The 12,419-nt window shown below is 50.8% G+C and overlaps 7 protein-coding genes across 7 annotated transcripts; 4 read left to right on the top strand and 3 right to left on the bottom strand.

Annotated features, from left to right (window-relative positions):
- Window positions 1–542: 542 nt before the first annotated feature.
- COL26b_005483 (uncharacterized protein) lies at window positions 543–1,335 on the top strand (the record flags this gene model as incomplete). The annotated part of the gene is made up of 3 exons (XM_053178329.1): window positions 543–636; window positions 688–1,100; window positions 1,156–1,335. 3 exons carry the CDS (start codon window positions 543–545, stop codon window positions 1,333–1,335), a joined length of 687 nt encoding a protein of 228 aa, XP_053037731.1.
- Window positions 1,336–2,679: 1,344 nt separating this feature from the next.
- On the top strand, window positions 2,680–3,599 carry COL26b_005482 (uncharacterized protein; the record flags this gene model as incomplete). Its single annotated transcript, XM_053178328.1, has 4 exons — window positions 2,680–2,847; window positions 2,877–2,914; window positions 2,979–3,116; window positions 3,176–3,599. The coding sequence occupies 4 exons, from the start codon at window positions 2,680–2,682 to the stop codon at window positions 3,597–3,599; spliced, it is 768 nt and encodes a 255-aa protein (XP_053037730.1).
- Window positions 3,600–3,826: 227 nt separating this feature from the next.
- Window positions 3,827–4,615, bottom strand: COL26b_005481 (uncharacterized protein; the record flags this gene model as incomplete). Its single annotated transcript, XM_053178327.1, has 1 exon — window positions 3,827–4,615. The coding sequence occupies one exon, from the start codon at window positions 4,613–4,615 to the stop codon at window positions 3,827–3,829; it is 789 nt and encodes a 262-aa protein (XP_053037729.1).
- Window positions 4,616–5,779: 1,164 nt separating this feature from the next.
- Window positions 5,780–7,453, top strand: COL26b_005480 (uncharacterized protein; the record flags this gene model as incomplete). Its single annotated transcript, XM_053178326.1, has 2 exons — window positions 5,780–5,915; window positions 5,970–7,453. 2 exons carry the CDS (start codon window positions 5,780–5,782, stop codon window positions 7,451–7,453), a joined length of 1,620 nt encoding a protein of 539 aa, XP_053037728.1.
- A 1,237-nt stretch (window positions 7,454–8,690) lies between these two features.
- On the bottom strand, window positions 8,691–9,291 carry COL26b_005479 (uncharacterized protein; the record flags this gene model as incomplete). Its single annotated transcript, XM_053178325.1, has 2 exons — window positions 8,691–8,810; window positions 9,103–9,291. The coding sequence occupies 2 exons, from the start codon at window positions 9,289–9,291 to the stop codon at window positions 8,691–8,693; spliced, it is 309 nt and encodes a 102-aa protein (XP_053037727.1).
- An 861-nt stretch (window positions 9,292–10,152) lies between these two features.
- Window positions 10,153–10,865, bottom strand: COL26b_005478 (uncharacterized protein; the record flags this gene model as incomplete). The annotated part of the gene is made up of 2 exons (XM_053178324.1): window positions 10,153–10,698; window positions 10,761–10,865. The coding sequence occupies 2 exons, from the start codon at window positions 10,863–10,865 to the stop codon at window positions 10,153–10,155; spliced, it is 651 nt and encodes a 216-aa protein (XP_053037726.1).
- A 1,125-nt stretch (window positions 10,866–11,990) lies between these two features.
- COL26b_005477 (uncharacterized protein) lies at window positions 11,991–12,419 on the top strand (the record flags this gene model as incomplete). The annotated part of the gene is made up of 1 exon (XM_053178323.1): window positions 11,991–12,419. One exon carries the CDS (start codon window positions 11,991–11,993, stop codon window positions 12,417–12,419), a length of 429 nt encoding a protein of 142 aa, XP_053037725.1.

Below are 12,419 nucleotides of genomic sequence, written 5' to 3'. Positions count from 1 at the left end.
CGGTAGACTAAGTGGTCGATCTATCACCTATGACAGGGGAGATCGCGCCCATTTCTGTCATCTCCCGTCATTCTTGTCCTACAGTAGGCCGGAGAAATCCTGTCACTGTCTTACACTAGTTTCTGAGTACGTGAACTAGGTTCATCCCGTTGCTTATCCTCCATTCTGGCAGCGGGAGTGGCTAACTTCTAGAGTAAGTGGCTTTCTCAAACCCTGGAGAGTATCATTACCTCGTCCAAGTCAGTTTCAACTCAGTCCAAAGTCATGATAGTCTTCAAAATAGCCTTAGCTGAACTGCAATGACGCGAGCCAAGAACCAAAGCACATGCAATGCAACCCAAGGGAGTCGACTTTGGACGCTCACTTCGGTTGCCTTGTGGTTATACGGAGGAACTCCTGCGCTTGATCTGAGTTGCTGACCCGAATCAATGACTCCCAAAGATTATAAATACTGCTCTCTTGTACGCTCGACTAGAAAGTCATCTTGAGCATCATAAACCTCAGTAACCCATCAGAAACTCATCGGCGAACAACTATCAAACATGCAGCTGCAATCTTTCCTCGTCGCCGCGATGTCGGTACCGACAGTATTCGCCGCCCTGAACGAGCCATGCTACGGTTCAGGGGGCAGAGCTGGTTCGTCCTACTTCTCAATCCCACCTACACTTTCACTGACAAGAACATCAGGCGTTTGCGTGACCACCAGCAGCTGCTCATCCAGCGGCGGCACCACGATCAACGGCGCCTGCCCCAAAGACCCGGACAACGTCAAATGCTGCACCAAAGCATCCTGCGGCAGCGGCGGCAACTGTCGCTTCACAAGCGACTGCGCAGGCACCTCTGTCGCCAATCAGTGCCCGGGTCCCAGCACCTTCAAGTGCTGCGACTCATCTGCCTCCGGCTTCGGCGGCTATGGCGCCCCGAATACCCTGACTGTGGGCGCTTGCAAGTCGGTCGCCGTCAACGGCGCCAAGAAGATTGTGGCGGCGTTCCCGAAGAGGGTTCGGGAGATCTTTTGCACGCGGGACTGTACTTGTCCTGGCGACTCGGATCACTGCTGTGGCAAGGCGACGGATATGATGTGTTCCGATGCTGGTGGTGTAAGTGGCAATGCTCTAACTATACTTTATTCACGTGATGTTGACCAAGTGACAGACTCCCACCACCTCCGGTAAGGAGATTGCCGAATGGGTCATGAATAATCGCGCGACACTTGACTTGAAGTATGTCATCTGGGGACAGCGTATCTGGAATCCTTCTGTGGACTCTGTCAAGTCTTGGTCGGATTGGAGGGGGATGGAGGATCGGGGTGGTGTTACTGCGAACCACTGGTGAGTCCTGATCTCAATGTCCTTGAAGAATGGGATGCAAACTGACAGTTCTCCAGGGATCACGTTCATGTGAGCTACAACTAGACGTTGTTGGCTGGATTCATTGGCGAACTAGCTATTGTTGGTGGAAGGCAAAGTATGAAACCAGCCAGGGTTGTGGTCAACGGGATAGTAGGGATAGTGTTTATCCTCTGTATTTACATGCTATCAGCAGTCAATGTTAATCCAGTGTTGTGATTGTGAGGAAAGTCCGAGTTTGCGACGCTTCTGGCACTCCAAACATAGTGATGCACAAAACAAAGAGAATGGGGGACTATCTGCGGGTCAGGTGCAGCATTTTGCCTTGTGAGTAATTTGAAGTATCACAATCGTGCGAGGCTCAGCACATTGAGGGTGAGCGGTTCTGTATAAATTTACATCGTTCTTATACTTTCACCATTTCTAATTTCGAGTGCCGAAATCCACGCGACTCAAGGCGCCCAAGATAGTGTTCCGTTGGAAGTTCGCCTGTTGGTTCCCCTGCATACTCGACAAACAACATGCTCTGATACGTCGGAGCATATCACTTTCTGGGAGTATACTCCACGCTCCTCTTCTTGAATCGTATGTTGACCGGAAACCTGCATAAAACCTCGAGCCAAGGAGAGGGGTAACTACATGGGCTTTTCAGGGTCTTGGGAGCTTTTAAAGAGGCGGCAACCAACCCAGCCGTTCGTGTGGTGACAAATTCGATCCAACACATTTTCTCAAGCTCCTGAACACAATTGATTTGGCGATACCACGGAAGGCGGAAACATGTCGGAGATCAACGAAAGTGAAACTGCGGATGGGGCGGGAAATGTCCCGAATGCTTCTACCGCGGACACAAACGCTGCAGACAACAATCCGGCCGTACTTGTTGCCCAAGACGTAAGTTGGGAATCTGAAATGTTTTGACTGGGGCTGCATACAATTTAACCTCTTTCGTAGGTGTCAGATGACGAGTCGGCTCGAGGAGAGGTCAGTGCAATCTCATTTTCAAATTCTGCATCTGGCCTCTGCTACAAACGATCTGCTAATCTGACTCGATTAAATCTAGAGTGTTGCTTCCTCGAGCACAAGCGTAACAGACTCTGTTCTTGGGTATCGTATAGAGAATGGCAGAACTTATCACAAGTACAAAGATGGCAGTAAGTCGGGCCAAATCTGGGGTCGAAGGAGGTGCTGCCAAGGTCAAAGTGTCTAACGACTTTTAGAATACTATCTTCCAAACGACGAAAGGGAGAACGAACGGCTTGGTTAGTATCCCAAAAGAACAACAAATGCGTGGGCAGTTCCAGCTAATTCTTGAGAAGACATTCAGCACAACATGTGGCTCCTCACCTTCGACAACCGTCTGGGAACTGCACCCCCGAACGACCCAGAATCCAAAGTCGGCAGAGTTCTTGATGTCGGCACAGGTACCGGCATTTGGGCCATGGAATTTGGGGAGGAACATCCGGATGCTGAGGTTACTAAATGTCTCAAGCAGCGTTGGGTATCTTACTAACATTTCGTTCACGACAGGTTTTGGGCGTTGACCTATCAGCAATCCAACCGGAGTTGTATGAGCGTTTACTATCCGCGGAAGCCATTTGTTGTGTTTCATGCTCACTAACTCTATTGCAGCACATACACCAACGTCAAGTTCGAGATTGACGATATCGAGGAACCTTGGACTTATTCTCGGCCCTTTGACTATATCCACAGTCGTGCCATGACGTCCAGTGTGGCGGATTGGAAGGAATACATCAAGAAATGCTACGAGTTTGTTGCCGAACTTCTCTTCTTCTGATTTTGAACTTTTCCCTAACCTCCGACAACAGTAACCTGAACCCGAACGGTTACCTCGAATTGAACGAAATTGACCTGTGGCCGAAGTCCGATGACGGAACTTTGAAGGATGATTCTGCTCTCATAAAGTTCATCCGTCTGTGGGGAGAGGCTGCAGCCATGTTTGGAAGACCCTTCCAGGATATCAGAGTTCTGAAGGATGTCATGATTGAGACAGGCTTCAAAGATGTCTACGCTCAGATGTTCAAGTGGCCTTCAAATGCGTGGGCCAAGGACCGGAAGCACAAAGAACTTGGCTTCTGGAACCACGATAACTTCTCAGCTGGACTCGAGAGCTTCATGATGGCACCGCTCACAAGGGCTCACAATTGGACCAAAGAAGAGGTGACCGTTTTTGGAGTCCAGGTTCGCAATGACATGAGAGACAGGAACATACACGCCTATACTACCGTGTAAGTGTCTTCTCTATACGCATAATGCTACTTTTATTGACCTCGCGTAGATGGTCAATCTACGGGCGAAAGCCAGGCGACAATGAGGCCTAGAAGTAGGCTCGAAAAGCGCAACATAAATATCTAAGGAGGACTTCATTATGGTCATCTGTTTTCGCTCTCATATTTGGACTCGCTGCAGCAATTGGATCATAGTGGCAGTATATGTACATAAATACACACTCGCTTGGCCTAATAATAGCCCTCAAAGGTATCCTCATGATCCTTTGCTACTTTTGCAACGGCTTGCTTGATTGGCAGGCTTCCATCACCGGGCCCCAAGATATCGAATGCGAGTCCGTGAGTCTTGTTGTTCTGGATGGACGCGTAGATCACCTTTGCAACGTCTTCGCGTGGAATGATGCCAACTGTTCCCACCTTTCCGGCTCGGATGACGCCCTCGCTGGGACCTTCTCCAAGACCACCCGGCCTCACGATCGTGTAGTCGAGTCCGCGAGCCGCATTTCCGACCCTCAACTCCGTGTCGGCCGCGAGCTTAGCTCGGAGAATGGGACCAATGATGCCCCACATACGGCCACTGAGCTTCTCATCAACTTCCGTGTACCAATCCGGGACGGGCTTGTTCTCGCGGTCGCGGACGTCGAGGGCGCTGACAACAATGTATCGCTTGGTTGTGACATTGGCTTTGGCTAGGGCATCCATGGCGCGGATGGCGCCGTCGCGGTCAACGGCCTCGGCGGACTTAGGATCCTTGCCGCCGGCTGCCCACACCACCACGTCGGGCCGGGTGCCCTCGATGATTTTGATGAAGTCCGCCTCGGAGCCGGTTGCGATGTCCTGAACGATTGGTTTCGCGCCGATGGCTTTGAGATCCGGGATCTGGTCCGGGTTTCGGATGACACTGAAAACGGTGTGCGGGGTGGGGGCGCCCAGAAGGATCTTGGTCAGCTGGCGGGCAGTCTTGCCATTGCCGCCAAAGATGAGAGCCGTTGGCATGTGGAGGATGGATGCGTCGCCCATGGTTGACTATGTTTTGTACGTTTACTGAGCTCGCAAGGTGACCTATTACACTACACGAAGCAATACACTCGGAGAGGCTTGACTATTGTCACGCGTACATTAACTTCGATGACGGCATTATCCTTACAGGGTCCGTGGAACGGAAGAAACCCCGCGCCGGACAAGACTCTCGGACAGCTGTTTTTTCCGTCTCCTATTCGCATTTGTCACAGGAGAATTCTTCTCCACTTTTGACACTTTTTGTTCAGATTGCTCGGCCTTCATTGTCAACAAGAAATAGATGTGGCTATGGTGAAGTTTATGCACACAGATGTCGCCGGAGCTCACCATGTCGGTCCCTCTGACAGCAAATACAATATGTCATGGTAACTCGGATGACGGCACGAAAGCCATGAATGTCGAAATCCGCCATCGGCTCCGAATGTTGGGCTCTCGCCTTACCTGCAATGTCTCCGATGTCACCTTCCTATCAATAACAGCACCCCTGATTGGTGCTGTTCCAATTGGCCGATGTCCTGCCAGCTAAGCTCTCGGTCTAACTCTGCACACGAACACAATAATGTTTCATGCTACGGAATTCGAGAGACCCTCGGATTTCGGTATTGCCGCTGGAAAAGTAATCGAATATCCATGTTTTACCCCAAATCCCATAAAAAGTCGGAGACTTGATCATAGGCGCATCTGACCACCAAGCCACCAGCCCCCTATGCGTTATTGCAACCGGCCGCCCACTGCACCGTTGCGCTGATCGCCCGTATTCAGGGCTGCGTGATGGGTAATTCCAGCTGCCTTATTGGGCAGGAGGCGCTGCTCCACGCTTCGTTGGGGTTAGACTGGGGAGGCCTGGTCCCGGGAAATGAGCTAGACAAGCACTTAAGAAGAAGCATATCTAGGCGATCCACGACGGCCTGAACCGATTGGAAAACAGCCTTCCTATTCGGCCACTACGGGTGACATTTATAGCATGTCTCCAGAAGAATACGAGATCGCTCGCTTTCGACCCGTCGTTCATGGCCCCATGCCTGCAGGGACCAAGGGTCGCCCCGTCCAACGTTGCATTGCCGGATTCCTCCAGAAGGGCGATAAAGTAGACTCTTCCCAGCGAAAGATGAGAGTGGAAGGTTGAATCACGCACCCGTCAGTCACTCGTTCAAGCCTTCGATCATGAAGCAGAGCCTCCTCGCCACCGTCGCTCTGGCGACACTCGCATCCACGGAGTACATCTGGCCGTCGATTTACGATGAGATCGAGGACCACCTCTCCCTGCAGTCCGGATACCTGCGCAGGGGCTTCATTGATGGTTGGGCTTACTTCCTTGAATTAACACAAACTCACATGTACTGACATTGGCAAGGCGTTCTCACATGCGGTTTTGGTACAAACATCCAAGGCCGTCAAAACTCGGCTGAATGGATTCGGAGCGCCTTCCACGATATGGCGACCCATGATGCTGAAGCTGGAACAGGAGGTCTTGACGCATCCATCTTCTTCGAGCTAGAGCGGGCGGAAAACATCGGCAAGGCTTTCAACAATACGTTTGGCTTCTTCAGCAGCTTCTACTCTGCGCGCGCGTCAGCCTCTGACTTGTTGGCGATGAGTGTGCTTGTAGCCAGCTACTCCTGCGGCGGCATCAAGATCCCATTCCGTGCCGGCCGTGTTGACGCCCAAGAAGCAGGACCGGCAGGCGTTCCAGAGCCGCAGACCGACTTGGAAGCCACTCAGGCGGCTTTCACCAAGGCTGGGTTCTCAACGCAGGACATGATTGCCATGGTGGCCTGCGGTCATAGCCTCGGAGGAGTACACAGCACCGATTTTCCTGAGATCGTCGGCGTTGAAGCGGATCCCAACAACGACACCGTCGCTCATTTTGATGTCAAGTTTGACAACTTCGACAATGGCGTGGTCACGGAGTACTTGGATGGGTCGACGAAGAATCCTTTGGTTGCGGGAACCAACGACACCCTCAACTCCGACAAGCGCATCTTCGGCGCTGATGGTAACAAGACGATGCAAGCGATGGCCGACCCGAACACGTTCCAGACAATGTGTGCCGATATCTTCACTCGTATGATCGACACGGTCCCCGCGAGTGTCAAGCTCAGCGACCCTATTGTCGCGACGGACATCAAACCCTACATTAACGGCTTGTATCTGAAGGACGACGGGAACATCTCGTTCGCTGGCCGCATCCGTATTCGCACTTCAGCCGAGACTGGACGAGACCCGACAGATCTTTCCGTGCAGTTGACCTATGCCGACCGCAACGGTAATGGATCAGAGGTGATCACCACAAGAAAAGCGACCTTCCAAGGCGGATCTGCTTCCGGACTTTGGCGCGAGTCCTTTGCCTGGTGGGAGTTTGACACCACTATTAGCCCTGAAACGGGTATCAGCAAGTTTTACATTCACGTAACCAAAACTTCCACGAACGAGACGATCACATACGACAATGCTGGAAATGCATACCCCATGGATGATGCCCTCCTGTACCAGGAAAGCCAGTCTTGTCTCGATACCAATATTGTTAACGGGCAGATGGCTCTCACTGTCAAGGCCTTTGTGCGCAAGGACCGTCTACCCGCTGCAGCAAGCGACCTGACCCTGGACCTCGTCAACGAATTCCGCCGACAAGGTGTTATCGTACCAAGACTGGAGACGGAGAAGATTCCTTTCAAGGCCGCAGGGGAGGAGAAGGAGCAGTGGGTCGCTTACAAGGCCTCTGGTAAAGTCAATGCAGATGGCTGGAACACCAGCTTTGATATCAAGCTGGGTGGAGACAAGGCGGTAGAAGTCGCATTCAAGAAGACCGGTGGCTTGGGATCAAATGTCTGCTCTTAGATGTCTATCTAACCATAGTAATTATAATATGATCGTTTATTCTATGCTTAATGCACCTTGTGTCTCAACGCCTCTATAAAAGAAGATCTTGTGTGGTTGCACTTGTTCAGAGGGTGTACAGGTTCGGAGATGTGCCCAAGCCGGCAAATCTTTCTAGAAGCTTTTTGTTGTCCCGTCTCAGAGTCCACTTCATCAGCATGCAGCCCAGTACGCTTGCGAGTGAGAACGCGACCATGAGTATCATAGCCTTGACATAACGTGGAGCATCCCCGGGCGAAAAGAAGTATGGGCTCCAAATATTGCCAAATTGACCAAAGATGTTGATGATCGCGGTCGCGCAAGCTCTCTTCTCAGGTGTCTGACTCACGGAGGACGCTGCCCAACCGAAGAGGATCGCGTTTCCTGAGAAGGCTCCTGATATGTAAAGGAATGATGCAAAGTATCGGGCCGGAACGTTCAAAGTAGCAGCAGAGATGATGAAACCGACCGCAGACATCATCATCGGAAGGCTGATGTGCCAACCGCGCTCGTTCCGAATGTCGCTCGAGTACGCTACAAGCAAAGAGAATATAGCACCGACTAAATACGGCGGAGCTGTGCAAAGAAGGGTGACTGTCCTGCTTCCGAGATTGAAGCCCTTGACGATGGTCGGGTAGAAGTTGTTGAATCCATACGCAGTGTGGTTGCAGCAGAGAATGAATGCCTAAGTAGAAGGAGGATGTCAGCAAGTCGCAATCCGACAGTGATGATAAGAAACAAAGGTCGTTGTAAATGACTTACAAATACCCAAACTCGGTAGTCCTTGACTGCAGTTTGGAGCCCGTACCAAAGCGAATTATTTGACTCTTGGTTTGAAACTTGATCCCTCGCCATTCTCTCAATCGCCACTTGTCGTTCTTCCTTCGTCAAAAGCCACGTTGCCGAGCCAGATTCCGACGCTGGGAAGTCTGGCAGAAGGAACATTGCCATAACTCCGAAACCGAAGCTTGCGACCCCTTCAATGATGAAAAGCCACCGCCAACCACTCACCCCATGGACCCCAGTCAGGCCTGAGTAGATACCAGCTGCGAGCAATCCTGAGAAGCTTGTAGCCAAGCTGATACCTGAATACAGGATCGCTGTGCGGAGAGCTAGTTCTTTCCTGGTGTACCAGCACGAGAGTAGGAAAAACGCACCAGGCCCAAAGGGTGCCTCGCTCACTCCGAGAAAGAACCGTACGGCGATCAGCCCGGAATAGCTATGAGTTGCGGCGGTTGAGGCTGATATGCAAGACCATGCGCACACCCAGAATGGGATATAGAGTGATGGTCGCACTCGGGTAAGGAGCATGTTGCTCGGCAGCTGCATGAGCATGTATCTAAATGACAGGTTAGTCACATTCTATGATGGGTGATTTTCATAGCTGTAACAAATATCTCGGCATTGAGCTGATAGATTAGCAAGACAGAAGGGCATGTTCTATCTTACCCGACGTTGAGAATGGAAACTGCTGTATTAAAGTTCTCGCCTTTGAGTCCTAAATCAGGCTCAAAAGTGTCAAGCTTTGCTTGGCTGCATTCGAGTCAGTGCTTGGTCACCCGATACAAGCGGTCTTCATGGGTAGCCTACGCGATGTTGTTTCTATCAAGATAGTTGAATAAATATAAGACCCAAATGATGGGCATGAGAGTGAGGTCGAGCTTGCGACGAAGGCGTTTCTCTACGGCCAACCAGGCGTCGTCAGTGACTGGGATCGCCATCTCGTGCTCGTCTGCCTTGGCAGTTTCCGCATCTGTAGTCGCAGACGCTTCGGCGTGGCCATGTTGTAGGACTCTACTCTCGTCGACGTCTTTCGCCATCTTGGCAATGAGAGGGGTAGTCTCCCCCGGCGTTAGGTGAAGTTGGGGTTGCCGGGGCGCAGAGGAGTCGGAGTAGAGAGGACGCATGGTTTTAACGTGTTCTTCCGGTTGCTGAAAACTTTATGCGGAGGTTGGAAAATCCTTTGCTTGAGGTGTGTTAGGCGCCTCAGGCGGGGGTAATCCGGGGAGTGGTCGGCCGGGGAGTTTCTGGGGTGCAGCCGGTCGGAGTAAATGAGGGGTCTATTGGAGGAGACCCCTCTTCTAGTCTCGGTAGGGCCAGTCCGGTATCGCAATCGGGATCGCTTCCAACATGTGGAGATTTTGCTGGCCCGTGGTATTTTGGAGAACTTAATGTACTTTCTTAAAGTTGGAGAGGACGGGATGGTCTTGTTGACATTTGATAAAATAACTTCTCATCGGGAAGAGCGACCACTGCGGCTCTGCCGTGCAATCGCGCAGCGTTAGGATCTACCATTCACGTGAAATTTGATGTGAATGGCGCAAAACCTACAGAATGACAGTCGCTTTGTGAGTGGGAGACTAACGGTCAGCAATTGCCGAATTAGCACGGCTATTAGTGGTAATGCCGTCGTACCGTCGATGCGACATCGGCTCATTCTTGCTATGCTGTCTCGTCATCTGTGACGAATAGTCAAAGTCAATTTACGAGCACGGATGTGTGGTATTATTCACAGATTGGACTGGACGGTGAAAATTTGAGTTTTGATAAATCATTCAAAAAAAAAAAATATTGACACTCGATTTTGAAAAACATTTAAAAGATAGTACAGCACTTCCCCTGATCGGGAGGTTAACGCGGTCTGATACACCATACACCACATCACATTGTAGACCCAGGCTCTATGAAAGATCTGGGTTCTCTCCCCCAAGCCACCTGTAAATCACCTTAGAATCTTTACCCTGAAATTCCTCATAACCGGCAGCGGCTCTGTAAGCCTCGAGCATGGGCTTGCCCAGCACCGTTTTGGCTCCAACGTCTTCAGCGGTCTTGAAACCTAGTTCTAGCACTCCAAGACACAACTCAATTGAGAAGCCTCCCACATAACCGTGGCTAGCGGCGTTTGCTGGAGTTATTCCTGGAACTGGATTATTTATCTTGGAGTTGAAGTTCATTCCCGAGCTCGCGTTGATCACACGGTCAAACTTGCGCGCGTCTAGGCCGCCTCGTAGGCCGATATTGTAGGTCTCTGCTGTGGCCATTGCAGTAAGAGCTGACAGGTAGTTGTTTAGAAGCTTGATTTGAAGTCCAGAGCCCAGTTCCCCGCAGTGGAAGATGCTGTCTTCACTTCCCATGAGTTTGCAAATTTCGAAGACTCGAGGATAGAGTTCGTCGCTGCAGCCCACCATGAAGGACAGGGATCCTCTCTCAGCACCCATTGCACCACCCTGAATGTTTGTAGAAGATTAGAGGTATTGTAAAACTGGGATAAGACAAAAAGACAACATACCGAGCATGGGGCGTCGACGAACTTCCCCCACTCTCCGATATTGATTGCGTTTGCTACTTCCCTTGACGCCTTCGGGTCAATGGTGCTCAGCTCCAAGAACAACATCTCATGGCTCGGTCTTTTTCTGGCAGAAAGAAGACCATGATCAGGGTGAAGGAATACGTCTTTGACGTGTGAAGCTTGAGGAACTGAGGTCATGATTACGTCCTGCCTGGTGGTCAGTTGCTGTCGATGTCAAGAATCTGAAACCAGATCTTCGGAGGTCCTCACAGCAATTTCAGCGACTTCTCTAGGAGAAGAGACAGCTTTGACCCCGACACCATTGTGTTCTTGGACAAAGCTGTTAACAGCTTGCTTGTTGACGTCGAAAACAACGAGTTGATTGGTTGGGGGTACTTTAACCCTGATGTTCTTGGCCATTCCATGGCCCATTTGACCCAATCCTAACGAAGTAAGAATTCTGAATGCGAAGAAATGATCCTAAGTCAGGCGTATTACCAATGAAGCCGTATGTGGTGGGAGCTACGCTGGCCATGCCGTTGATTTGGAATGAATGACCTCCAAAATTGCGTAGTGTCCCTGACTAACTTTCTCGTAAATGTGTTGCCTCTTCCAGGTTTGGTGGTGACAGACCAATGTCGGTTCAAGTTGTAGACTCGGGTGGTCTGTGAACTACAATATGGATGGAATTGCCCTTCGAGATATGAGAATGCACAAGTTGCTGCATGCATGCGATTCATTGAATTAAATCAAAAGACATTGCTACCAGTCGGAACTCGTTTTCCTTCGTGTGAGCAGGTAACTGAAGAGACTGGACTTGCCGAAATGTGACTTCTTGATTTGATGGTTAGCTGGCCCAAACACGGCAAGGCCTAAGCTTTTTGTTAAAGGCTTACATTCAACATGAATAACGTCATCTGTTGGAGAGAGTTGGAGACTTGACGTGTCGGGGAAATATCGCCGTAGTTGCTGCATATGGAGGTGTTGGAGGTGGCACGGGGTTCGCAGGACCATTCCAAAGATCTCTCCAACGCCCAAAGCAGCCACCTCGGTCAGAGTATAGTTCCATTCCTTGTCTTTGGAAGTGGTAAGACTAGTATATGTAGTGACCTTTCCTTCCCAGATTTACAAACGCTGCTCAGCAGTCAGCACCCCCATGTGAACGACACAAACATCGTTTCTCACAAAAACAAAAATCATTATTACACTTCCCAGTTCCATTTCATCATCATGTCGTCCACTTCAAATCGCGCCGACGCTCAGAAAGCCCTCTATGAGGTAGGCATGCCCATCCGGCGAAGCGTTCTCAGCGACACATACGTCGACAACGCTCTCAAGAACGGAAGCACCGAGTTTGCCAAGGCCATGCAAGAGTTCACTACTGCGTTCTGTTGGGGAGCTGTGTGGGACCGTCCAGGTCTGGACCGCAAGCAAAGATCATTGATCAATCTCTCTATGCTTGCTGCCACTGGAAAGGTCCATGAGCTTGCTGTCCACACCCGTGGCGCCGTCAACAACGGCGTGTCCGCCACCGAAATTCGGGAGGTTCTGGTACAAGTCTGTATTTACATGGGTGTTCCTGCCGGTATGGAAGCGTTCAAGGCGTCGGAGAAGGTTCTGATTGACATGGAGAATGAGGGTATTCAGATCAAGCAGTAG

The sequence above is a fragment of the Colletotrichum chrysophilum genome (genome assembly GCF_026319265.1).
Source record: "Colletotrichum chrysophilum strain AFK26 chromosome Unknown scaffold_37, whole genome shotgun sequence".
Taxonomy (NCBI): domain Eukaryota; kingdom Fungi; phylum Ascomycota; class Sordariomycetes; order Glomerellales; family Glomerellaceae; genus Colletotrichum; species Colletotrichum chrysophilum.
This window is presented reverse-complemented; position numbering and strand designations above follow the sequence as displayed.